Genomic DNA, 27,243 nt, shown 5'->3' with positions numbered 1-27,243 from the left:
CTGATCAAAGCATATTGCGTCACTCAAAACGCAGATCAAATCATAAACACTTATCAATTTGTTTCATCATCAAAATCCGAGATTCAATAGACTCGAATTCATCGAGATAACTGGATCAAACTGAACTAACCCACAAATCTATTTGGCATCAAACAAATTGATTCAACTACATCGTCCATATATTAAATAAAAAAGATGTTGTTGGTAAAAATTAAATATAAGAATATTATTTGGATTACTAAGGGATTTTTGGGTAAATTGATTAATTCTTTTTGTTATTTGAGAATTATTCTATCCGTTTCTATTTATGCCACGTCAGCTGCCAGCGAGGAGACTGCTTTTAAGTAACAGAAACTAATAGAACGATAACTTAAGCGAGGAAAAGGAAAAATGAAAGGGCTTTTTCGGAAATTTCCCAAAGAATTTGTATCGAACACATAGCGGGCGTATCTCCTTGGAAGCGCACCCGAGTCAGTGGGCTCTGACCTCGCCTTTCCTCGCTCTTCCCGTGATCGACATGTCGAACACGATGGAGGACGCCGGCGCCATTCTTCGCGAGATATCCTCTTTTAAGGACATGCTCGACCAGGTGATGAGTCTCTCTCTCTCTCTCTCTCCTGTCAAGTCAATTCAACAAACATCTATCGCCTTGCCTCTTTGTCGCTTTATCTCTCCATCCAGGACGATTTAGGTCTTCCATATCCTAGACAAACCTACCAAACCAGAACCTGAACAGGTTTCCCGATTATTGTTTGGTGGATTACGGGTTCAATTTCTGATGTTAAACAGTATGATGAATTGTTATTGGAGAAATCCTCGCATCTTACGATATTAGGTAAGTGATATGCTTTGGTCATTCACCATATTTATGAGGCAGCTTTACGGATGCAAGCAACCTGATATAGCATTTTCGTTTGTGTTCCTTTCGTTTACGTTTGATTGGAAAAGTTGTTCTACGACTCACAAATCTAGCAAGCTTGATTGGTAATGCCAAAGAAGAAGAATAGTTGGAAAGAGCATTTTTCTAGTTCGTTCATAATTCTTGAAATCGAAAATGCAAGAAATCAAGTGACTTGAGTGGTAGGTTGAATTACTAAAACTGACTAGGAGGTAAAGGCATTCTTGGATTCAATAGACCGGCCATGTCTAATAGATCTTAACCAACCTAAATATGTAAACGGCCTCAATATTTCAGCAATCCTGGATGTCAAATTAACCCATTATGTTAGTGATGTTTTATGATATTGTTTCTAACTAGGCGCAACATTTAGTTGGTTAGATCTCATTCTTTGCTGATTGTAACTCAACTAGTTATTCGTTGTTACCACCGGATGACTCGGTGCGATGTCATGTTAAATTTAAGAATACTAATAGCCATTTGATAATTGTGGCATCCAGATTTGCCAAATTCCTTGCTTTTTTTGACTTTCCTTCTCTTGTAAACTTGCTTTTTTAATATTTCTTATAAACTATAATAGTTTGTCTCAGAATCTTTGTTTTCCTGGACAGGAAGCAAAACTGACAAGCTATTTTCAAGATAGTAATGGATTGTTCTGAATGGTGTTCAGTAGGTCAATGAAGAGATTGAGAAGACTATTCAGAGGACCAGAGAAATTGAATCAGAAATTTTAAAGCTTTCTGAAATTGAAGATGGTCATACCATGAGGGAATGTGAGTTGTCAAAGATCATAACAGTTAGGGGTTTTGAGCTTGAAGCTTCAATCCAAGTAGCTGGTAATGGTTTGTGCTTATGATGTTTTCCTCATATTCTTATTTATAGTTAGTCTGACTAATTTAGACTAATGTCTCTTTTAATTCATACTTTCCGGGTTCTCTTGCCTAGAGTTATTGTTTGACAACGAATAGAGTATTGTGCTTGTACCATTCAGGGGCTGAAACAAAAATGTATATCTCAGTAAGGTGCCCAGCACACTTGCTGAGACTCCTTGGGTATAACTATCTTTCACATACAAATTCTGACATCCTTTTTATATTGCCACATACAGCCCAGTACACTCTTGGATCTCATGGTGGATCAAGTCTGGATAGTCTTCCACCATGCTCGTTTTATTTTAGTGGTTCCAGTCCCCTCATTGGCACAAGACTGAAGTCAATTGACTGTCAGCTGTTACCTATCGCATGGGGCACATCAAGGGGCCATTTTTAGTTACTCTGATACTTATTCTTTTTAACTAGTTAAGTTTGTTGTCTTTTAACTTGTCCTAAATTTTGCTTGTTGGTGATTTGCTATTGTCAAAACCTGAAATATGAATACTATAGTAAGCATAAGAAAAATTATAAAATATTCATTTGCTTACACTTGATATTTCTCTCTGAACAGCCATTTCAAGGGCCTCTGCAGAATCAATGGAAAGGGAATCAGGATCTCTAAAGATTAACCGTGATATCATTGAGAAAAGAATTTATGATAAAAGGTATTTCCTGGAATCTTCATTTGCAACTTATATATGTTCTTACGTATGGAGATTTTTAATCGATCATTCTTAGTTCATCTCTGTTGCCATTTATTTGTTTTTTTATTATCTTGAAACTGCATGATCTTTTCTCTTCAATCGGAAAACAGATAGTGAACCATAATTACAGAATGAGCTTAAGGTTATAAAATGTCTTCAGTATTTATTACGTAGATGAACTAGAACATTAGTTTTACCTCATTGAAAAACTGACAATACATGTCTATATTCATGTTTCTACTCGAATTCTTGGATTTGCCATTTGGAGTGTCTAGGATTTTGGAAACCCAAGAAATGACACAGACACTGCAAGCTGAGGTTGTTCAACAAAATTCCCTTGTCATGATTCCTATGAAACCTGAAATATTTTCAACTAAGTGCTTGCAATGGTAAATTTTTTAGTGGTTCGCTTCTCTCTTCACCGAAGCATCTTAAACATGAGAGTAGTCCTTAATCATTCAGCATATTGTTAGCATTTTTTTATCTAAGCATTTACGATACATATTCTTATTTTGTCCACTTTTGACATATTCCTTGAATAACTATGATGACTATGTCTGTACCTTTACTGTTGATTTCAAATTTCATAGATTTTTATGTCCCTAACGCCATATTTGTTCATTCTAGTATCGTATATTTGATTGATAAGCCATCTTAAGAATGCGTTCCTTGTGTTGCCTTTTCCAGATGATCGAATAATATTAGTTCCAAATGTATGTAAATTTTTATGTTCTTATTATCAGAATTGTACCTTTATTTTGATCCCTCAAGAATGTGATCAGTGAATAATCTTGTATGGTCAAATTTTGATTTTTATATTTTTTTTATTAGGGAAAAGTTCATTCTTCAATGTTGTGAATTTCAAGATGATATGACAATTGCGAAAAATAACGAATTAAGTCGCCTTTTATCAGAAAAAAAGGCACTTGAAAATGAGAAACAAACTGTGACTAAGAAAATGACTGCCCTAGAAAATTCTACTGAGGAACTTATTGAAGAGATTCTTCAAGAAATTCACAAGTCTAATTCAGGTAATTAGTTAATCATTTCTTGTCATAGAATATTTCTTTCTTAAATCCTACCTGTGATAGGTGTAAAAGTTCTACACTATTTGTTGTTATGTTTTTTCTCTTTATGGTAATATATGTTTCTTGTGACACCCAGTTCTTGCCTTTTGCTCCAGAAAATTGTTAATCATGACTGTCACTAATCAAACTAAGACTCAAATACATATTGGTTAAAGCTAAAGACGGTTCACGTTGCACGAGCCACAAGATGAGACTACTGGATCCTTATTCTGGTTCATTCGTAAGCTTACAGCTTATTTGGACTGTGAGTCATACTATGGGTGATGGTTTTTGCCCACCATAGAGATAGGATTGTTCTCTTCGTTGGCCCACAACTTGAAAACACAACATTACATGACGTAGGTACCATGGGACTGTGGTGAAAGTTGGCTATACATTGCATTGAGTTTTGTGGTGGAGGACAGATAACTTTTATATCTGAAATAACTTCAAAAATTTGTGTTCAGTGTTGCTGAGAGGCTAATATGAAGATGACAGAGACTAGTAATTTGGTCATGCCATAATGGAAATAAAGGTTAACGATAATTGATGGAATGTTAAAGCTGGAAAACAGTGTTTTAAGTTGTTTGATACTGCCACATGGTACTGCTAGCCATTTGGAAGTGCAAAGAAGTGGAAATGAAACATGATAGGGGCTGTTTAAGAGCTAATGTAATTGAACCGAAGATATTTGCTCACAAAGCTGAATTTTTAAAGAGCATCAATAATTCATAAGGACTTTATTTTATTTCCTTTATCAACAGTGTGTTTGATGGAAATCCCTGAAGCTGTATTATTTGATAGTTTATGTTGTCAACTTTCTGTGTTTAGATGAATTTCTGGTACATTGGCCTTTAAAAGTTAAAATTATGATTCTGTAATTAATATCTTAGTATAAAGCAGACATGCAACTCACTTTGTCATATGCTAATACAAACATTAATTTCTGAATGATTGCAGCATTGGATGCTGAGATACATAATCAAAGATCAGAATACATGCGAGTGATTGATGACATCAATGATTTGAGGATTCTCTTAGGATCCATCAGTTCGTTTGAAGATTCTTAAATTTCAGCAACCATGTTTCCCCTCAAGTCACATGCTTTGAGCAAAATTTAATGCATAAGGCTGCAAGTTTCTTTTTGTTCTTCAAAGAATTGGTTCAGTTTGAAGATTTTTTTCTTCCAGTGCTTCTTTCTTCGACAGGCTAGTTTTTTCTTCAGTGGCATTGTATCGAGGGGCAGCCATGGTATATTATATTTTTCAGAAGATGGTACGCTTTGCTTACAGAAAACAATTGATCTACAGATATTGTCACTAAACCAATAACATGCTCTATGACGGATAAATGCATCTCTGTATGTGGTTCCTATTCTAAAAATTGAACAATTAGCACCGATCAAGTATTTTTGTGCCGCCATGAGTTTGCTATGATTTAAAGATGTCATTGGCTTTTCTTCCAATTATCTCATAAAATTTTCATAATTTTCTTCTCTTCTTTTACGTCGGATGTCTGCAACTTATCAGGCTATTCATTCTTGTTCATGGCAATTTTTTGTGAAGATTCATTTATACTCTGTTAGAATGTTTCAAGTTGAACTGTATTTTTTTGGTTTTCAGAATTTGAAAGCGGAAACTGAAGGGGAATGAACTGTAGGAAGAACTTGGATATTGTATATTGAGATTTAGACATACTGTTGTATTACATTTATTTCTTCCTGTGCTATAATTTTTTTATTGTTGTACAGATACCAAAATGAGTATATATATATATATATATATATAAAAGAGACTGAAGCATCAGAACGTGCGTTGCAGTAGTATTCTCTTTTGCTGGCACGTTTCTGCCACCTCCTTTGTTTCGTTCTCTTCCTCTATATGAGCAGCTCGACTCTTGCGGTGGTGGGAGACCGATAGCGGCTTGGGAGGAGGAGGAGGCGCGTGATGGTGGAGCACTTGCTGGGGCTGCTGAGGGTGCGGGTGGCGAGAGGCGTAAACCTCGCCGTGCGAGATGTCACCACCAGCGACCCTTACGTCGTCCTCCGGATGGGCAAACAGGTTCTCCTCCCCAATCTCTTCTCTCCTGTTCCTCTGAGTTCTGCTAGCTTTGGCGTTTCAAGTTCTTGACAACCTTTCGATGCTGCAGTATGATGGTTATTGCATGATACTGATCAAAACCTGGCATCATTCTTTGCCGCCGAGCCATCCAGAACATATGATGCATCTAGTGGTTTTCTCTTCGGTTGTTCTTCTCATTCTTCTTCATCTTGCTGCAGAAATTGAAGACCAGAGTAATAAAAAAGAATACTAATCCTGTTTGGAACGAAGACTTGACACTATGCATCGAGGATCCTTCACTTCCAGTCAGGCTTGTGTGTTCCAAACTAAGAATTCGAGCGATACTATATTTCATCTTCCCAGTCATTAATGCTTCATCATCTTCCACCGGTGACTGCGTGCAGCAAGTGTTCGACAAGGACCGGTTCACCAAGGATGACGCCATGGGCCATGCGGAGTTCGACATCCGCCCATTTCTGGAGGCCGTGAAGATGAACCCGCAAGGCGTTCCCGAGGGCACCATAATACGGAAGGTGGTGCCCTGCAGACAGAACTGCTTGGCGGAAGAGAGCGTTGTGCGGTGGTGCCATGGGCAGGTGACGCAAGACCTCGCTCTCAGGCTCAAAGATGTGGAACGAGGTGAAGTCGAGCTGCAGCTGCAGTGGGTCGACATTCCAGGTGCTAAGGGCTTGTAGAACCCTTCCTCTGCCTTACTATGTATTTCCTTAATTTCTCCTACAGATCCTTCTCCATACTTTGCCTTGTTGATCTGCTACTGAGGTAAATGTACAGATTTCTGGGTGAAACAATGCTCAGCCTCAGCAATGAAGTCTCCTCCTCGTGTACCAGTGCCGTCACATTTGTCTATTTTCTCATCTGTGTTACCACATCCATATTCCATACTTGATTTTATCTTAAATCTATATAAATAGTGAGAGGAAATTAGAGATACATAAAGTGAATCTATTATCATTATATTGGGTCAAGTCATAACAAATGATATTTGAGTGACTGAACAGATCTAAAAATGAATAGGACTAAAAGCACATCGTAATTAGACTGGGGGAGTTAACACGTAAACTATCAATGTCGTCATAATGTTGTCATGTGTAGTTATATTTCTAGATAGGAAAGGGTTGTGTCAACGACACTTCATTAATGTTTAATGTTTCCGGTCATTTGAATGCACCCACAAAGTCAGAATTCTCCTTTATCTTTGGCATCTGCATGCAACGACAAGCGAGACTTCAGCATCAAACTATGCCGTCCATTCCGACTGTTTCTTCAATGTCCATGGCAGCAATGAATCCCATGTTGGAAGTCTCTTGTCCAGGTTTCAATTTGTCTTCCAACTCTGGTGTGATGAAACCATGATTCATGCAAGAAAGGATTGCAACACGTCCAATGTAGTGGGAGGATTTATGATTCGACACCAGAACAGGATGGACCTCTCTCTCTCTCTCTCTCTGTCTCAGAGTCAAACTAATGGCGCTCACGAGAAGGGCGCGGCTTGCGGTCTCCAGTCCACGACTCGCCTTCGTGGCCGCCCGTGAGCGCGCCTCGCCTGCGGTCAAACCACCGCCTCTCTAGCATATTTCTCTCTCTCTCTCTTCTCTCTCTACACATACACAAATTCTTCCCCACGGTCTTTGAGTCTGAAGAGAGAGAGAGAGAGAAGGATGAAGGGGGAGAGATGGAAGGGTAGAGTGGGTCCAGTCAAAGGTGTTGACAGCTTCTCCAACATGAAGCTCGCCGGGGTTATCGGAGACGGCATTCATGGCATCGTTTTTATTGTTCGCACTCTTTTGACTCGCCAAACCCAACAGCCTCTGCTCGCTCTTCACCACCCCCCCTCCCCCATCGTTCCTTCTTTACCTTCGTCGATCGTGATTCTTTCGTTCTTTCTTTCTGTCCGTATAATAATCCTCGACGGGGTCTTCATCTTCTTCTTTCTTCGTTCTTGTTCGGTCTTCGGTGGCCCCCACTGACGCACCATCTCCCGTCACGCACAAGCCGGCCTTTCTTTATTGCCCGCCCTGTCCCCTCGGTCAGCGATTTCCGTCTTCCATATATACCTTCCCTTCGTAGTCGCTGCATATGGATGGTCGAGGTAGTGCGGCAGCAGGGCTCACGTTGGCGACCGCCTCCTCCCTTTTACTCACCTCTCCTTCACACCAAAATCAGCCGATGAACTCCGACCATCACCGCTCCGGCGTCGGCTTCAAGGATGCTCATGTGGCGGAAGCATCGACGCCGCCACCAAGAGAGAACCGGGCCGTCGTCATCAGCGAGATGGATTTCTTCTCGAACGAGAAGAAGAAGATGACGATGACGAGCTGTGCCGCGCCGGAACTCGACCTCAAGGTGCCGAGCCTTTGTATCAAGAGAGAAGACCTTTCCGTCAACGTTAGTCAGAACTCGATCCCCTCAAGTTTCTATTTTGCATGCATGTAAGAGAAGGTATTGATCGCAAGGTTTTGGATTTGCATGTTGTGTAGACTGGGTTGCACTTGTCCAACACGCGCAGCGACCTGTCGACGGTGGACGACGGGATGTCACCACCTGAGGACGATAAAGAAGGCAAGAGCGAGGTAAGAACGATAAGGCTAATTGTCCATCCGAACCATGGCGTTCGATTGAAGTGATTTGGGTTCCGCGCTTGATTGTCTCAGTTGACCGCCGTCCAAGCAGAGCTGGCGCGCATGAACCAAGAGAACAACAAGCTGAGGTTGATGCTGAACCAGTTGACCACCAACTACAACGCCCTTCAGATGCAGCTCGTCGCGCTGACGCAACAACGACGCACTTCCGGAAACCCACAGGGACCAGAGAACAAGAAGATGGAAGAGAAGAGCCATGATGAGCATGACGGAGCTGTGGTCCCGGGGCGGCAGTTCATGGATCTTGGACCGGGCGGGGATATCGATGAGCCATCCCACTCTTCTTCCACGAGCAGGGACCCGTGTTTGTCGCGGCGAAGCCACACAGAAGTTTCACTCGATCATGAGAAGCATGTCAGGGAAGATGATAGAGCAGAACATGGCTGGAACAGTAACAAAACACCCAGATTAGCTCCTTCCAAGTCCGCCGAGCGAGCCGAGGACGCCACCATGAGAAAAGCCCGTGTGTCCGTTCGAGCAAGGTCTGAAGCTCCCACGGTAAGGCTCTCTACGCTGTAGGTGTGATGCATCTGCACAAAAAATCTAGATTGGTGATGGATGTTCTCTCTCGTAAGGTAGATCACCGATGGATGCCAGTGGAGGAAGTATGGACAGAAGATGGCCAAAGGAAATCCCTGCCCTCGGGCTTACTACCGATGCACCATGGCCACCGGGTGTCCGGTCCGCAAGCAGGTGATTTCCCCTTTCTTCGTCGGTGCAATTGTATGTCATGACAATCGGACAACCAATTGTGCGGAGCTGAACATAGAGAATCCATGAACAGGTACAGAGGTGCGCCGACGACCGTTCGATCTTGATCACAACGTACGAGGGCACTCACAGCCATCCGCTCCCGCCGGCAGCCATACCGATGGCGTCGACCACTTCCGCCGCGGCGTCGATGCTCGTATCGGGGTCGATGCCGAGCGCCGACGGGCCGATGAGTTCCAACTTCCTTGCAAGAACCGTTCTCCCCTGCTCGTCGAGCATGGCGAGCATATCAGCCTCGGCGCCGTTCCCCACCGTGACGTTGGACCTCACCCAAAGTCCCAGCCCTCTGCAGTTCCAATTGCCATTCCCGAGCGCCGCTCCGCTGCTGCCGCAGGTCTTCGGGCAGCCGCTACAGAACCAGTCTAGATTCTCCGGCCTTCAGATGTCACCGGAGATGGATCCCGTCCAACTGGCGCACCCAAAGGCCCAGTCCGTCGCGCCACCTTCTCTGGCCGATACAGTGAGCGCGGTCATAACGGCCGACCCCAACTTCACCGCAGCGGTTGCGGCGGCCATATCTTCGATCATCGGCGGCGCCGGCAATCATCGAACAGGAAACGATGACAATAGCCACAGTAGTGCCAACACAACCAGCTGCAGCAAGCAACGACGAGAACCGGATCAGTACCAATAACAGTTGACCATCTCAAGCTCTGGCTTCTTTTGTTTCGTGGCGATAAACAGAACCAATCATACTTTCTTTCCTTTTCTTTCTCTCGTTGCTTACTATTTTAGAGGATCGAAGACCAAACTGCTTCCCCACTCTTGTCACCATTTCGTTCACTCATCAGCATCGGATCAATAAAGACCATACACGTCCACATCTCCTTTTTCTTTCCATCTAATCCTCAATGTTCTCTTGATGGGGTGGGTCAAAGGATGGCCGCCTCCGTGGAGCACACGAGGAGAGGAAGCGAAGACAGATGCGACGACCGACCACATCAAAGTGACGCGGCATTGAATGATGCCTCGGACCGGATCCGGTGCCGCATCGTCTACGGAATAGCGAATACCAACAGGTGTAGTCATGGATGGAAGACTCGCTGTGTGGTTGTTCCAATCAGCTTCCTTTTGCTACTTCACGAGTCATTGGATTCGGCATGGACGAAGCATTATTCTAGTTTCTGCGAGTCTACGCACGTTCTTCTTGGACTGCTTTGCGGTGCAAACAAGGTCTTAGTCATGGTGGGACTTCTACCGAATGCATCCAACATCATATCAGACAAACGGAACCGGTATCTTATGTTTCATCCAACATCATATCCAAAAAAGAAGTGGCCCGTCTGATCTCTTACAGTTTTGACACTGCCGTAGCACTGACATGGTGCACTCTCCCTTCCCCACATTGGCTTCACTGCATTTCACTGTCATACATGGACTTGGTATCCCACACCACCTCCTGCCACAGATATTCCTAGTCTTTCCAAGCCGTTCCAAGCTGTATATATACATATTAAAGAGAGAGAGAGAGAGGAGTCGCTTTGTGGCTATTGGATTTCGAGAGAAAGAGAAAGAATAGATACAATAGGCATTCATATAAATGAAGAAGATTACATAAAGAAGATAGATTTGCACAGTTTATATAGATGTATACGTATGTTCTTGCAGTATAGGGTGGGCAGATTAAGAGGAAGATAAACTCCCAGTTCATTGCATGTTGTTGAATGAGCACATAAAGGGGTCGTCATGGGGCAGTAGGTCATTGGCCTTTATCGCCGTAAAGACCATCAGCACAAGGGTGACCACCACGGAGAGCACCGAGAGGACCAGCATGAGCACGTTGGCCACCGCCCCCTTCGCCTCCTGGGCGTACTCGGTGGCGGCCAGCGCGAGCACCGACAGCGGGAAGGAGTACGCCCACCACGCCACGCTAAACCTTCTCATAGATCTCCGGAACAGCGCTGGCCTACACACCTGAACCACCACCGCCACCATTATTAGGCACCTCGAATTAGAAACTCGAGCTAAGATGCTGGACGAGATCATACAAGATGTGCGTGTGAGATTAAATGATAAGATATTCCATCTCTAGCTAAGAACAACTCTGTTTCTATCTCTCGATTATATTCCATGGATGCTGTTCGTTTTTGGTGGTGCCATCAAAGAGTCGGGAAAGGTAGCAAGTGGAATTAGTACGACGACAACTAAATATTGGTCAGTGAGGTGGTGATATGTTTTAGAACTATCGAGGCGTTGTGGAATCATCAACATGGTTGATGGCTTGCTACATAAGAAGCGAAGTAAATTTGACTACCTGTTTGTTAGTTGACTTTGTAAGAATTCAGTAGTGGGGGTTCTGCGAAGAGTATTAGAGCAAAGAAACTAGTGGAAGGAAGCTTAAGTATGCTGCTGATTGAGTTACCAGAGAAGCAAAGAGGAAGAGGGAGAGGAAGAAGAGCATCTTGCAAGGGGTGTCAAACGTGGAGGAGATGGAGTCCCAGGCCAAGCTGGCCATGCTCGGCGCAGCGAAGAAGAGGAAGAACACCGGCCGCAGCATGGCTGGCAGCGAGTTGCTGCCCAGGAGCCGCTGGTATAGCGTCACGAAGAGCACGAGGTAGTGCGCGATGCCCAGGGAGAACATGCATAGGGCGCTCTCCCTCCACCCCATCTGGGCCGCCGCCCGCGCCCCCACCAGGTTCCCGATCACCGAGATCTGGCTGGTGGGGTTGGCCACCGTGGACAGGAACTTCTTCCCCTGGGTAAACCACTGCCCGTAGATCTTGACGTCGAGGGCAAGGATGGGGAGGGAGAAGAGCCACCAGAGGAGGAGGTAACCGTTGGTGTTGGGGCGGAGGAAGGGCGCAGACTGGAGGAGGAGCAGCCAGGAGATCCAGGGGGCGAAGAGGTAGTTCATGCCGACGTGGTGCGCGAACTCGGCGCGGACGCTGCGGAAGCGGAGGACGCAGCGGGCCACGTAGAGGAAACAGAGCGCGAGGAGGGTGAGGAAGGCGAGGGACCAGAAGAGGACGAAGGCGAAGGAGGGGAGGCGGCTGACCACGGCGCGGAGGGCGCGCGCGTCCGTGGACGGCTCGATGAGCGTCTTCCACAGCAGCGCCTGGCCGCAGAGGGAGAGGCTGATGCGGAAGTAGCCGGCATGGAAACGAGTGAGCATGGAGAACTTGGGCAGGGCCCTACCGGTGGCGGCGGCGGCCACGGGTTTAAGGACTTGGAGTTCGAATTGGTGGAGCTCGACGGCGGCCTCCATGTATATATGTGAAAGTGAGAGTGGTGAGGATGAGATGTTCGTCTTTGCGTCCTTCATGGGGAAGTGGCGGTCGTAGTATTTATAGAGGAGGTGGTGAATAGCGGTCGACGGCACTGGCCATCGATGTTGGATCCCTCTTATCATCTTTCTTATAGGCCAAACCACTTATGAACGGCTGGCTATTCATCACATATCTCTACTAGAATATGAAGCAAGTGGGAACTGCAACTGCGGCTCACCCAACCAACCCACCATCTTCACCTTCGGCTTCCTCACCTTCCCAATATTGTGTGAGATGAATGGATGTTTCACATATTCCCCTCGAATCTCCTTCTTCTTCCTTACTGTCTTTTTCTTATACCAACGTGACAACTTGGATGGAGAAGATAACCAGAGGTAGCAGTAGCTTGAGCATGACTGAAAGAGAAACAAACAGGGTTTGTATCATCTACTTGTTATTTACATGGTTTTGGAGTGCGTCACGGCTTTTATTGCGGCCATTTCTCGGAGGGCATTAACGAGCTAATGCGCAATAAGAAGAGTGAGATGGATCATATCCATTTGCAAACTTGCTCGCCAAAGAGCGATGGTAGTGCGTCACTAGTGATCCTTTTCGTGTAACACTTCACCGGTTGAGAATCGTAAAAGAATTTTTCTTAATTTGGTGACCAAATCCCTCGGTGAGAGCTTCTGATCAGCTGGCAGAAGAAGCATCGAAGGCAAAGAATCAAACTGCAGTTGGCTTGTCGAGCTGGTCAGACTGCTTGCGAACTCTTCCCAGCTGCTCCGAGAACAACGTATGTCTTGTAGTACTCCGACACAGTTTGGAGGATGAGGGGCGTATCTATCTATAAATCTATCTGTCTTTTTCCAGCCACGCAGATGCTACTTAATCTGTTCGCCGCATGCGACGCCAGCGAGCGGGAGCTGTCAAGCTTTCTTGCTTGAGGATGATTCTTGAAGCACGATCCGATCGAGCTTACGTAGAGGATGACTGGTTTAAGGAATCAGGAACCCTAGGAATAATAACTTTACAGTGGTGTGCAGATGGTACCAATCGGTAGGCATATATGCCTGCGTTCACTCTCCTTAGCAGCATCTCACCTTAGCCTATGCCGATACAATCAAGATTAATTAGCCTGTCAAATCAGAAGCTCATCATAATTCTTTCCTTTATATAATGATGACAGTTAGATCATCTGGGCATACACTCGCAACCAATAAATTTTTACGCCTGTATCGTATGTTATCTCTAGATCCTCCCGGACAGATTAATGTGGATTATTGGGGTGTCATTTGGTAAAAGCACAGCTAGCTTTCCCTCATCTTTGGATCACCTTTTCTTAGTGGTGCGGGCATTAGCTTCTCCAGTGGTGAAACTTATTTGAACTGCAGGGAACTTTGGTAAGTTCCTATCATGCCTCTAAATGCCTTAGGTAGGTAAAATTAGGTCTGCCATGGAACATCCATCCCATTAATTGAGGATGGGAGCTCTATCTGTATCCCTAGGCAGTCAGCTCGTGTCTTGTTCTTCTTCTCTTTATCTCTTTTAACTCAGATGTCAGTCAAAGTCTGCATGTTGATGATGATGAGTTATTGCCTCGCTCATGGAGCACCATGAAAGAAGGTCGCATGAATCGATGGATCAAATCTCTTTGCCTTGGTTTGATAGGATAAGATCATACAGATTGGCATAAAAGTTTATTACAATATAAAGAGTTAGGAAGGTGTGGATCCTTCGATTCTTGAGTGCCCAATCATTCTCCAAAAAGAATTGGAAACAAAGCAAAGATTCTCGAGTGATGAACACAAGGAAGAAGACGTGGAAATGGTGGCTCACTGCATGAATCACAGGGCATGAAGTGATCGGAAGATTGGTGAGAGTGCTGTGGTTTTGGCCTTCTGTAGTTGTTAATGTGATCATGCAGACGTGCATGCTTCTTTTCGTACGATTTCAGGCACTGCAATCTCCTGCACCAACTAAAAGTTCCAAAAGATCACACATCTCTTGATCGCACTACGCCTCTCATCTTTTTCTACATTACAAGGAGGTGGCAATCGTGGATCATTAGCAATTGCGCATATGGCAGACCTAATCATATTAACATTCAATCTTCTTCTCCTTGTCGCTTAAACTTTCTCCTAGTAATGGCTGACTTGATCCACAACACCGTATCCTAAATTTATTCTACTTTGAGGCCAATTGCAAGACCTCCAAATCAACATGGAATGAGCAATTCGGTTTCCTGTTTTATTGGAATTTTATGCATGAACTGTTGGAATCATCATAACCTGTGAATCATGAGATGTGGTTGAGATGAGTCAGAAGCAAGCAGGCTCTCTGATCAGGAAGAAATGCTGGGTCTTGCTGGGAGAACTGATCATCCTCCACTGGAGGAGGGGTCTGATGGCTTTGTCTGGGCTCAAAAGATTGTCCACGAAGACTAATTGGTCTTAAGACTTGTATGTGATGTGGTTGTTCATCAGACATAAAGATCAACTATCTGAATTACGAGCAATGAAGTCGATCAAATTCGTTTCACCAAATCCATCTATGCCATGAGCACAATCAAGTTTATCGAACCTATTGGATCCACAACGATCCCTTTAATGCGTCAAGATAGATCTGTCTCTGCAATCTTCCTCCAATGTTGATATCTCAAAACGATGGACAACCCAATCAATAAATGTGGTGTTTATGACGTATTGGGCCCCGCATGGGGCCGTTCCCATATCTAATCCCAGGCCAGGTAAGAGATGCGGGTAAACTGACACTCGGTGCTACTAGTCTTTAAGTACTACTGCTAAGTTGGTGCGCAGATCGCTGACGACATCTGTTCACCGTTACCTTGCTGCGATGACGAACGAGTTCCACGTCATCAAACGTCAGCCCACGACAGGCGGTCATAATATAATATAATGTTCTCCGGTGGTCTATTAGATTCGGAGCTCAACAGATTGGCACGAATCATGTGCCGCGCGCCGTGCATTGAAAGCGAGGCCAGACTGTGTAACTTGGATTGCTCAACGCCATCTTCTTCTGTAGTCTGCTGCGCTGTGACACTGACAGATTTGTAATATCCACCGCTGTTTCTCCCAGCCGACTATTCCTACTGTCAACGTGATCGCCGTTCTATGCGTGGTAACCGGTTTTTGTTTTCTAGTGACTAAGGAGCTGTAGCGGCGCATTAATCCAAATATAAGAATTGGACATTGTAGACGGAAAGATTGGAGTATGATGGCCTAAAGGAGCTTGAGTGCGTTCCTTCTTGTTCATCAAGTAAAAGTTGGCATTCTCGAAGTTACAAGTCTCTGTTTTACATGTGAGGATGAGTCCCTCTGCTATTGGAACTACACTTGTTTCAGATAAGTTATGGTCACTTGAACTGTTGTCACGGACATGCCCTGTCGCCATGGGGTTCGTGCTGAGCATGAGCTGTTCGCTGCTATCCGTGATTGGATTTGTTGATCTCCCGTCTTCGGTGATGGATTCGGTCACCGGAAAGCCGCCATTACTTCGCACCGTCGCCCAGTTCTCATCCCACGTCCAGTTGGGAGCAGCTTCTCCGATTAGGCTCTGCATCCTCTCGAATGGGTCCTCCTCTGTTTGGTCCAGCACCTGGCCGTCGTCGTCGTCGTCGGAGAGCGACTGCAAGAAAGCCTGATCGAGAGTGCTTTTAGGAGAAATCCAGTCGGATTTCGATGGAGGATTGGCGACACGAGACGCGGCAACGAACGGGTGTTGGAGCAGCTGCTCCGCCGTCCACCGCTCCAGAGGATCCCTCCTCAAGCACCTGCTCAAGAAGTCCCTTCCCTCCTCGGAGATCCAGCTCGGGAACTCAGGCACGTCGGTGGAGAAGGCGATCTGGTGGAGAGCACTAAGGGCGTCCGAGACGAGCGGCCATGGGGGTCGTCCGGTGGCCATCTCGATGACGGTGCATCCCAGGGCCCAGATATCAGCTGGCGCGCTCTGCTCTTCCCCCCGCGCGACCTCCGGCGCCATGAACATCGGCGTGCCCCTCATCCATCCCCTCTCGTCCTCGTCCTCCTCCTCTGCGCTCCGCGCGCACCCAAAGTCCGCAACCTTGGCCCACCCACCGGAGCAGATCAAGACGTTCTGGCTCTTCAGATCGCAATGGACGACGCCGTTGGAGTGCAAGTAAGCCAGCCCGCCGAGGATGTCGCATGCGTAGGATCGGATGGCGAGCTCGTCAAGCCGACCGCCCTGCTTCCTGATCTCGTCGGACAGCGAGCCCCGGGGAGCGTACTCCATGAAAAGATCATAGCATAGACCGGCTCCTGGCGTCTGGGCGGCGACTTCGAAACCAAAATAAGAGACGACGAACGGCGAATCCAGCGCGGAGAGGATCCTCTGCTCCCTCTGCAGGAGCCAAGAGCGAGAGAGCTCCGACGACTTGACCGCGAAGACCTCCCCCGAGGGCACCGAAGTGGCGAGCGAGACGGTAGCGGAGGTCCCCCGGCCAATGATCCGCCCACGGCGCCACCCGCTGATCCCCATCGTTAGAACTCCAACACGAGCGAGAGAGAGGAAAGAGATGGACGACTTTGTACGCGGGGAGGTAGCCGATATAAAAAGCAAGGAAGAGAGCGGCCTCTGTGGCTTCTCCAACAGTCAATGCTCCTCCGAGGCGGCCGTCCACGCTCGCGTTGAAAGAAGGCCGCGTCCGCGTTCACCGGTCCACGTGTCGAAAAACGAAGCCATTCCTGCCACATTACATTCATTATTAGCAGCCATTGGTCTACGATGCCGTGACCGAGCATCGGGTTCTCAAATAGCCACAAATGAAGACGATATATATACGACAAGAATAGCAGCAGTCACAAGTCATCAAGTAACCATGGAGGTACGACTACCGCAGATTTTTCCTATACTGAGCTGTGAGTGGGGTCCAATCGCCAACTGGTGACAGTGTCGGAACGCATGATTCACGTTTCCGAGCCATCCGGTGTGAAACGGGAGCGGATGGAAGTCGCGGCCCGACACTTCGTGGTTTTTTCCACGTGCTCCAAATCCGATAACCAAATCAACGGGCCGTTGACTTCTGAGAAGTCTCCCCGTGGCGTTCGATGGAGCAAAGGCTGTTAGGTCGCCCAGCTAAGTCTTTGACTCGAGTAGATTCGGTGAGTTTTAGGTCGCCCACCTAGTATGGAATGCAAAGCCACTTTGGACAAGACATGGTTGGGATGGTTCCTCGATTTATAACCTAAAAGACGCTCGTGGATTCGTTGCATCTGTGTTAGGGGAGCGGCCATATCTTGAATCGGACATGCAGCTGTGTGCATGCATGAACATAAACAAGGCTTGCATGTCTAATTTGGATCACAAGTGCACTTTCACAAGATATGAATTTATTGGATCGGGTGGAGACAAAAATTCTCGATTTGAGTTTGAGATATCACTCAGTATAAATGTAGAGATTCTCATATGATCGAACTCTATTATAAACGTAGAGATTTTATTTTGAAAAAAGATATTAATTGAAACCTCAAAAAGTATAAACTATAAAATAAGTTTAAATTTGATTAGTGTATAAAATACAAACTTAAGGTGTTTTAGATCGAAAATGCTTATACATAAGCCAGAGTTAGATGATCTCATCACAAAACTACTAGACCTCGCTACTTGAGATATCCACTCCAAATGAGTAGTCTCCCTTGCGATAGTAACTTTGACCCTTCTAAGAAAGTTTATCTTACTAAGATCGATGGGAAAAATGGGATCAATGATCAATTCAAATATCATATAGAAGAATATCATGAGAAGTTTGTGTTAAAATATTAAGAGTCACATATGTATAATTAAATGTGTTAAGTCATTATTTTGATTAGCCAAAATTAAAGTGATCTAATTAAAATAAAGTTATTTGGCTAAGGGATATAATTGTTATGAAAATTAATTGTATGGATATCATTAGTCATATTCCTAACTTAATGACGAGATAAGCTAGGAATATGAAACTCTTGAGACATAATTATAGATTCATCAATTATGAATATAATCATAATTGTAGATTAATCAGTTATAACTATAAATAAGATTATGGTCCCTGGTTGTAGTATCGAATGAAGTTTCTCTTCACCCGTCAAAGAGAAATCTAAAATTCAAAAGATACCCTGCAATTGGAAGACCAAATCACTAATCAATTCAAAAAATACTCTAATGGATTCATCAGGTACGCTTCCGTGTTAATATGTTTATTAATTATTGTAGGATTTCATACATATTATATACATATTATAGTGGATTAAATAAGTTTTATGTAAATATTCTTAATCCATTATTTTGGATCTATAAAGTATGTTTTTTTATCAAGACGAAGGTTTTGATTCTATAAAACAATTGTTTGATCCATATTTGATACGTTAAAAGAACCCCAACAAGTAGCATCAAAGCCATCCTACAATGATTGATGAACATTTAATCTTTTTTCTCATGAATTTTAATGATGTTTTCATCAATATTTTAAAGTAATTTGGTTCTATCATCGTTGGGAAAGATGATAGTTTTATGTAATCATGCTATTTTGAAGTTATTTGGTTCTATTATCGTTGGAAAAGATTATGATTTTATTTAATCATGCTACAATATGCTTCACATTCAATTCAGTGCCTTTTTCTGATGTGATATCAGTTTATTTTGGATTATCTTTTCCACTTCGTGTCTTTTCCTATTCATCAATATGTAAAAATTCATTTTTGCACTACAAGGCATAAATTTCTCAAATTCTTTTTGTATTTTATCTAATTAATATGAATTTAATTAATTATATATTATTGTAATATTATGTTGGTTTAATAATATTGTTGTAATATTATGTTGGATTAAACATAATATTTGTTCTATAAAGTTGTTTGTTGACATAAATTGAATGATTTACATGCTTTAAATATTTTAGTCAACAAATTAAGATCAAACCAATTTGACTAATATGGTCTAAATTCAATTAGTGATTGTTTAATATTAGATTTAGTAATTTAATATATGAAGTCGTCAAACTGACCGCTCATATATAATATTTCTCATGAAAATATTAAATGTAGTGTGTATTTACATCCATGCGGTAATTATCCGGCCCAAAGGAAGGTTAATGACTGGTAGGATTTTATACATACCTGTAATGGTAAATACGTGATAATTATAAAGTTATACATGTAAATCATAAATCAATCCAAAGATGAGTTTTTCATTTGACATGTCTTATTATCAGTATTTGATCATTACAACAAGATTACCACTAACAATTAATATTGAAGTCCAAAGATAAGATATTAATGTTGCACTTGGTATCTTGAGATGGGTTATATCATTATTTGAATTTACTTAAGTTTATGATAATAAATATGAGTATAATTTCTGATTATCTATTGTTATCTCATCAGGTTCTCTTGCAACAATATCTGCTAACCTCAGTTCTGTACTAGTTCTAAATGGAACCAACTTTAAAGATTGAAAAGAAAATATTTTAATCGTTTTGGGTTGCATGGATCTGGACCTTGCACTAAGAGAAGACCAACCTGCTTCTCTTATAGAAAATAGTACTCATGATGATAGGAGACTATATGAAAAGTGGGACAAGTCTAATCGCATGAGTCTCATGATCATTAAGCGCGGTATTCCAGAAGCCTTTAGAGGTGCGGTGTCCGAAGGGATTACCAAGGCCAAAGATTTTCTTACCGAAATAAAAAAGCGTTTTCTTAAAAATGATAAGGCAGAAACAAGCACTCTACTTCAAAGATTATTTATCATGAGATACAATGGCAAAGGAAATATAAGGGAATACATCATGGAAATGTTTAAACTTGCTTCTAAGCTTAAAGCATTAAAGCTTAACCTATCAGAGGATTTACTTGTCCATTTGGTTCTGATATCTCTCCCTACACAATTCAATCAGTTTAAGGTTAGTTATAACTATCAAAGGAATAAATGGTCTCTTAATAAGCTCATTTCATATTGTGTGCAAGAAGAAGAAAGATTAAAGCAAGAAAAGATCGAAAGTGCAAACTTGGTCAACACCTCTAAGGATAAGGGCAAGAAAAGAAAATATAAATATGGAAAGAATAAGGCTGATAAGAGTCCAGTACAGAAGAAACAAAACAAGGATGATACTTGTTTCTTCTGTAAAAAATCTGGGCATTTGAAGAAAGACTGTGCCAAATATCACTCTTGGCGTGCTAAAAGAGGGTTACCTGAGCTACCGAAGGCCCAATAATGCTGATAGATGCATTTATGTGGGAGACGAAAAATCGGTAGATGTGGAAGCTATAGGCACATTTAGATTGTTATTGTGTATTGGACATTATTTGAATTTGAAAGATACTTTTGTTATACCGTCATTTAAACGAAACCTAATTTTTGTTTCTTATTTGAACAAATTTAGTTATTCTTGTTCATTTGGAAACAATCAGTTTACTTTGTCGTTAAATTCAAATGTGATGGGAACTAGTTCACTTATGACTTATGACATTCTATATTTACTTGATACTATAGCTTCCTATCATGAATCCATGAATGCGGAATTGCGAGGTACCAAACATGGTTGTGAAAGAAATGGTACAAAGTAAATAAATTTCTATAGAACACTTAGGAACAAACTTTATGTTGACAAATCTTCTCACAAAAGATGTACCACTCAAGGTTTTTTAGGAGCATACTGCTCATATGGGTATATCAGAATTTGAGAAAACTTCAGTTTAGTGGGAGCCTGTCATATGTTCGTTGTATGTTCTATGCCAGATATTTGAACAGACATTTTCTGATCAGAAATAAAGCTTCAGTTTATTATACTTTATACATTATGGCTATTAAAGTTATTAATGATCTCATAAAGATAAAGTTGGACCAGTTGAAAATTGACATGTACAGATCACATTCATGTAATTTTCATGCTACAAATTTTATAATTTATCTATGTCATTTGGTTATGTTAATATTAGTGATCATTGAAGGGTTTAGCTATGATTGATATAGCGAAAATCGCTTTGATCTTATATTAATATGGTCAACGGACGAGATTGTTTTGTATGTCCTGTTTAATAATGGTAATAGTTTTGAGCTCATAAAGAATATCACATTTATAAGGATACATACGTGACTCAGTGGGTGATTGTTAGAATATTAAGAGTCACATATGTATAATCAAATGTGTTAAGCCATTATTTTGATTAGTCAAAATTAAAGTAATCTAATTAAAGTAAAGTTATTTGGCTAAGGGACATAATTGTTATAAAAATTAATTGTGTGGATACCATGAGTCATATTCCTAACTTAATGACGAGATAAATTAGGAATATGAAACTCTTGAGACATAATTGTAGATTCATCAATTATGAATACAATCATAATTGTATATTCATCAATTATGACTATAAATAAGGTTATGATCCCCGGTTGTAGTATCGAATGAAGTTTCTCTTCACCCGTTAAAGAGAAATCTAAAGTTCAAAAGATACTATGCAATTGGAAGACCAAATCATTAATCAATTCAGAAAATACTCTAATGGATTCATCACGTATGCTCCGTGTTAATATGTTTATTAATTATTGTAGGATTTCATACATATTATAATAGATTAAATAAGTTTTATGTAAATATTCTTAATCCATTATTTTGGATCTATAAAATATATTTTTGAATCAAGACGAAGGTTTTGATTCTATAAAATAATTGTTTGATGTATATTTGATATGTTAAAAGAACCCCAACAATTTGAAGATATTCTGAACCTTCAGAAGTGAGGGCTAAGTCCACGTAGCGTTCTTAGCTTAAAATTCATAGCTCAAAATTCAAATAGTCCAAGCTCATGAAAATAGGAAAGCATGATGAAAATGAAGAGGACGGGCCATCTATTTATAGGGGTTAAGTGACCTTTGGGTTTCATTGTCCGATCCTTAGTTTACTTGATGGTTCGTTTAGGCTTACAGTATGATAACGCTGCAATGGTATGGGAAGATTGGTTGTGAAACTACTTATGATAATTATGCAACATAATTAATCATAAAGTATCTTATAATGACGACATAATGGAATGAAACACAATACAATACGGTGATGAATCGATTATGAAGCATCATATGATGATGAAATAATCGAATCGACCACAAAGTGCCCTACAACAATGACATCATTGAATCGATCATTAATCATCTTACGATGACAACATACTCCAACACAATTGAGGAAGCAAAATATACGGATGCTAATGATGAAACCACATAGCATCGCCCGATGAGCATATCATGTGGTCAATAATCTACTAAAACATGTGTCGGAATATAATTGGAGGTGGATGATATGCGAGGCATGACACGTAGGTCGTTCTTGACACGTCAAGCGGGGCCTGATCCCGTGTGGTAATGGTATGAACGTTTGGCTCAAAACACTTTGAAACCAATGAGAGGACCACGGAGGACTCGACCGCAATGTTTCGAATATAGATCATCGATCCATCCAAATTGTGATGAACGACTCGTGTCACTAAATCATCGATGTCATAAGCATCAATTAAGTTTACCAAACCCATGGGAAACTGCTACTGATCATAGATCTACATGAAGTCGTTCGATGCTCATAGATCTACATAATAGACTTGAACGACTCCATTCATTACAGATGTGGACGGATGATATACTTGCAGTGATAAATCCCATTAATAAACATAATGTTTGTGGTCCCACACTCGGGACCCGCATAGGTTCCTAAATCAATTTCTGAGTATTTTATCATTTAGTTTATAAATTGCTTGATGAAATAGATCGCTTGATGAAAGAAAGAAACATAAATCCGATTGACATACTTCTTGTAATTCCAAAATAAAAATAATATTTACCATTGTATTATCAAAACCAATAGTAAAAATAACATTCTTCTAAATTTATTTTTATCATTCTATAAATATTATTGGTTGTGTCACTGATCATCCTAAATATCAATATAAATAGAAACATATCGATCAAAAGCTTAGTTTTTATTCATATATCTTTTTTTTAATTAAAATTATATAAAGTTAGTGGTTCGAGAAACTCTTTGAGCAGTGGGTTTTAAAGCCTCTTGCCAATAGTCAACAAAATAAACATTTTACTGAAACAAAAAAGATAAATATTCAATGAAAATTAATTTTACTAGTGTTTTATGAATTTTTAATATAAAAATAAAAAAGTAAAATTAATATGATACTAAAAAATTTACATGACTTTTTTTAATTCTAACTTATGTTAGATGTTTCTTCTCAATATTCTTTCGGAAAGTTATCGTCTTGAAATGTAGCGTGAAGATTTTTAACTGTGACTTTGGCTTTTTTGAATTGCCTTATTTGACTGTCAAATTTTTTTCAATCATCTAATCAATCATTTCGATTTTTCAAACTTAAGAATTAAAACCGAACAATCTTACCGGTTCAAATTTAACTTAGACTCGATGAACAACTAGATCGAGTTAATTTTAATTTCAGTTCATTTCGTTTCGATTTGAATCGAATCGTCGTGCCAAGTGCGAAGATTAGGTAACATTATCTTATACTATTATTATTTAATGTTGGCATACAGATCCCTGACGTCATCCTGTCGACTATACCTACCTTCTATGACGAACGAATTCTACGTCATCAAGCGTCAGCCCATCGCCGAAGGGACGACGGACCGAATACGGCTGCCGGTCTTAATATAATTCTAATTTACTTGTCGGTGGTCTATTAGATTCGTGGCTCAAAACAATGGCACGAATCATGTGCCGAGCGTCGTGCATTGAAGCCAAGGCCGGAAAACTGTAACTTGCATTGCTCCACGCCGCCATCTTCTGTAGTTTCCTACACCATTGACACCGACAGATTTGTAGCACCCACCGCTGTTTCCCCCGGTTTACTCCATTCGTGTCAACGTGATCGCCGTTCTATGCCCGGTAACCAGTTTTTGTTTTCTAGTGACTAAGGAGCTGTAGCTGCGCATTAATCCGTAGCTCGGAATTGGACATCACAGATGGAAAGATTGGAGTTCGATGGCCAAAAGGAGCTCGAGTGCGTTCCTTGTTGTTCATCAAGGAAAAGTTGGCATTCTCGAATGTACAATTCTCTGTTTTACATTTGAGGATGCGTCCCTCCTCTATTGGAAGAACACTAGTTTCAGATAAGTTATGGTCGCTTGATCTGTTGCCACCGACATGCCGTGTCTCCATGGGGTTCGTGCTGAGCATGAGTTGTTCGCTGCTATCCGCGATTGGATTTGTTGATCTCCCGTCTTCGGTGATGGATTCGGTCACCGGAAAGCCGCCATTACTTCGCACCGTCGCCCAGGTCTCATCCCACGTCCAGTTGGGAGCAGCGTCTCCGATTAAGCTCTGCATCCTCTCGAATGGGTCCTCCTCTGTTTGGTCCAGGACCTGGTCGTCGTCGTCGTCGTCGGAGAGCGACCGCAAGAAGGTCTGATCGAGAGTGCTTTTAGGAGAAATCCAGTCGGATTTCGGTGGAGGATTGGCGACACGAGACGCGGCAACGAACGGGTGTTGGAGCAGCTGCTCCGCCGTCCACCGCTTCAGGGGATCCCTCCTCAAGCACCTGCTCAAGAAGTCCCTTCCCTCCTCGGAGATCCATCGCGGGAACTCAGGCACGTCGGTGGAGAAGGCGATCTGGTGGAGAGCGCTAAGGGCGTCCGAGACGAGCGGCCATGGGGGTCGTCCGGTGGCCATCTCGATGACGGTGCATCCCAGGGCCCAGATATCAGCTGGCGCGCTCTGCTCTTCCCCCCGCGCGACCTCCGGCGCCATGAACATCGGCGTGCCCCTCATCCATCCCCTCTCGTCCTCGTCCTCCTCTTCTGCGCTCCGCGCGCACCCAAAGTCCGCAACCTTGGCCCGCCCACCGGAGCATATCAAGACGTTCTGGCTCTTCAGATCACAATGGAAGACGCCGTTGGAATGCAGGTAGGCCAGCCCGCCGAGGATGTCGCATGCGTAGGATCGGATGGCGAGCTCGTCAAGCCGACCGCCCTGCTTCCTGATCTCGTCGGACAGCGAGCCCCGGGGAGCGTACTCCATGAAAATATTATAGCAGAGACCTGCTCCTGGCGTCTGGGCGGCGACGTCGAAACCAAAATAAGAGACGACGAACGGCGAATCGAGCGCGGAGAGGATCCTCTGCTCCCTCTGCAGGAGCCAAGAGCGAGAGAGCTCCGACGACTTGACCGCGAAGACGTCGCCCGAGGACACCGAGGTGGCGAGCGAGACGGTAGCGGAGGTCCCCCGGCCAATGATCCGCCCACGGCGCCACCCGCTGATCCCCATCGTTAGAGCTCCAACACAAGCCCCAGAGAGGAAGAGAGAGAAAAGAGGCAGGTGGATGACTTGGAACGCCGGGAGGTGGTTGATATAAGAAGCAAAGAAGGATCTCGTCCATGGTTGCCCAAAAGCCAACGCTACCCCGACGCGGACGGCCACGCTCGCGTGGAAGGACGACCTCGCCCGGTTTTCCGCTCCACGTGTCGAAGCCGAAGTCAATCGGTGCTCCCCTGACCCCATCTTCCCCGAGCAAACGTGGAAACGCAAAGGCACGAGCAGAGTCGAGCTGTTTCATGTCGTTAGGTACCCGCAGACGACAACAAGAGTTTTCATGGTGCTTACTTTTAGGTAGCTGAAGACCATATGAATTCTTTTCTTCTTTGTCATCTTCCCCTGCGACCTTTTGGTTTTCCTGAGCCTATCCACCGTAATCTTTTAATGCCAGGGAATATACTTTCCAAGTGTAGTCCATATGCTAAAGGCAGAGATGGGGTGTGCTGTTGTTGCCGTAGCTCGTGAGTAAGAAGAGTTGGAGAAGATGAAGGTGGATGGATTGGACTTTTACGTCTCAGGGCTTCGACAGGAGCAGCTATAGGTGGCTCCAATCATTAGGTCGTACCAGTAAGCAGTACATGAAAGTCCTCCTCGTTTTAATATATGTGTTATGTCAAGTCATTTGTGCCACGTATCATTGATCCATAGCTATTAATGAAGATGACACATACGACAAGAAGAGCAGCAGTAACAATACATGCACTCCTATTACAGATTTGTTTCTACGCTGAGCTGGCGACCGGCGTGAATGAGGACGTGGCAGCGTGGGAACGCATGGGGCAGCACGTTTTTCTTCTGCGGCGTGAAACGCGATGGAAGGCTGCGTTCCACGTGCTCCAAATCCGTTGACCAAATCAACGTGTCGCGTTGGGAGAGCGAACCCTTTTTGTTCTCGGATTGATTCGTCGACAACTGTAGCTTCAGCACGTACGGGAAGTTTTCCATCTCCCTCCCTCGATCGCTCGCTCGCTCGCTCGCTCGCCATGGCGGCTCCGGCTCCGAGCACCGGCGAAGAGATCTTCAAGGACTACCAGTTGGAGTTGATCGACGATCTGCCTACCATCTTCGAAGGTTCCTGCAACAAATGCAGGGAAGAAGATGGCCTCAGTCGGCGTCGCAGATGCAAAGCTCCAGGAGGACCAGTCCCCTTGCATCGGCAACTGTGGTTTCTGTGCAAGTGCGGCGACCATGAACGTTTGCTCCAAGTGCTACAAGGAAATGACTTTGGAGCACAAACAGGAGGTGGACGGGGAGCGGAATCACATTCTGCATACATGGAAACAAAGAAGTTGATTTCACGTTCAATCAACATATTCGGGTTATCACTTAGCAACAACGATCTTATTTCCTATATTGATAATAAAATTATTTGATAAAGAAGAAAGATTATTTGATAAGATAATTTTAGAGGTTTATCTTGACATGATACAATATATTGATATGTCGATTTTAAATATTTTTGACTTATATAAAAACAAAAAAATTATAATTGATGATCGACTACTACTAAATGAATAAGGATTTTAGTTCTCACTTAACACGAGGAGTGTAAGGCCATAATTCACTCTCGGTTATGAGTTGGAGAGCTCGGAGCGAATTCAAGAACTGTTCTTTTCTTCTCCTCTCTCGAAGCTCATCGTCGAGTTAAGAATTCTACAAATTGGGT

The 27,243-nt window shown here is 43.0% G+C and overlaps 5 protein-coding genes across 10 annotated transcripts; 2 read left to right on the top strand and 3 right to left on the bottom strand.

Annotated features, from left to right (window-relative positions):
- The first annotated feature begins 465 nt into the window (after window positions 1-465).
- Window positions 466-6,449, top strand: LOC135614511 (GTPase activating protein 1-like). Of its 6 annotated transcripts, XM_065111956.1 has the most exons (6): window positions 466-589; window positions 1,510-1,734; window positions 2,342-2,435; window positions 4,502-5,601; window positions 5,820-5,915; window positions 6,006-6,449. In XM_065111956.1, exons 4-6 carry the CDS (start codon window positions 5,488-5,490, stop codon window positions 6,294-6,296), a joined length of 501 nt encoding a protein of 166 aa, XP_064968028.1. In that variant the 5' UTR covers window positions 466-589; window positions 1,510-1,734; window positions 2,342-2,435; window positions 4,502-5,487; the 3' UTR covers window positions 6,297-6,449. The 6 variants fall into 6 exon arrangements, with proteins under 6 accessions (XP_064968028.1, XP_064968027.1, XP_064968030.1 ...); XM_065111955.1 differs by having other exon boundaries at window positions 5,820-6,449; XM_065111958.1 differs by lacking the exons at window positions 5,820-5,915; window positions 6,006-6,449 and adding an exon at window positions 3,306-3,505 and having other exon boundaries at window positions 1,569-1,734; window positions 4,502-5,488.
- A 1,140-nt stretch (window positions 6,450-7,589) lies between these two features.
- Window positions 7,590-9,853, top strand: LOC103987225 (probable WRKY transcription factor 31). Its single transcript, XM_009405465.3, has 5 exons — window positions 7,590-8,007; window positions 8,100-8,192; window positions 8,274-8,759; window positions 8,841-8,954; window positions 9,046-9,853. The coding sequence occupies exons 1-5, from the start codon at window positions 7,699-7,701 to the stop codon at window positions 9,664-9,666; spliced, it is 1,623 nt and encodes a 540-aa protein (XP_009403740.3). The 5' UTR covers window positions 7,590-7,698; the 3' UTR covers window positions 9,667-9,853.
- Window positions 9,854-10,565: 712 nt separating this feature from the next.
- LOC135614510 (S-type anion channel SLAH1-like) lies at window positions 10,566-12,265 on the bottom strand. Its single transcript, XM_065111952.1, has 2 exons — window positions 11,395-12,265; window positions 10,566-10,946 (listed from the first exon to the last, which is right to left on the bottom strand). The coding sequence occupies exons 1-2, from the start codon at window positions 12,235-12,237 to the stop codon at window positions 10,680-10,682; spliced, it is 1,110 nt and encodes a 369-aa protein (XP_064968024.1). The 5' UTR covers window positions 12,238-12,265; the 3' UTR covers window positions 10,566-10,679.
- Window positions 12,266-15,382: 3,117 nt separating this feature from the next.
- Window positions 15,383-16,815, bottom strand: LOC135614509 (mitogen-activated protein kinase kinase kinase 18-like). Its single transcript, XM_065111951.1, has one exon. The coding sequence runs from the start codon at window positions 16,754-16,756 to the stop codon at window positions 15,398-15,400; it is 1,359 nt and encodes a 452-aa protein (XP_064968023.1). The 5' UTR covers window positions 16,757-16,815; the 3' UTR covers window positions 15,383-15,397.
- Window positions 16,816-23,873: 7,058 nt separating this feature from the next.
- On the bottom strand, window positions 23,874-25,778 carry LOC135614508 (mitogen-activated protein kinase kinase kinase 18-like). Its single transcript, XM_065111950.1, has one exon. It carries the CDS (start codon window positions 25,761-25,763, stop codon window positions 24,171-24,173), a length of 1,593 nt encoding a protein of 530 aa, XP_064968022.1. The 5' UTR covers window positions 25,764-25,778; the 3' UTR covers window positions 23,874-24,170.
- Between the last annotated feature and the right edge of the window lie 1,465 nt (window positions 25,779-27,243).

This window comes from Musa acuminata, chromosome BXJ2-6 (assembly GCF_036884655.1).
Source record: "Musa acuminata AAA Group cultivar baxijiao chromosome BXJ2-6, Cavendish_Baxijiao_AAA, whole genome shotgun sequence".
NCBI lineage: Eukaryota > Viridiplantae > Streptophyta > Magnoliopsida > Zingiberales > Musaceae > Musa > Musa acuminata.
The sequence above is the reverse complement of the archived record's forward strand: the minus strand, read 5'-3'. Positions and strand labels throughout refer to the sequence as shown.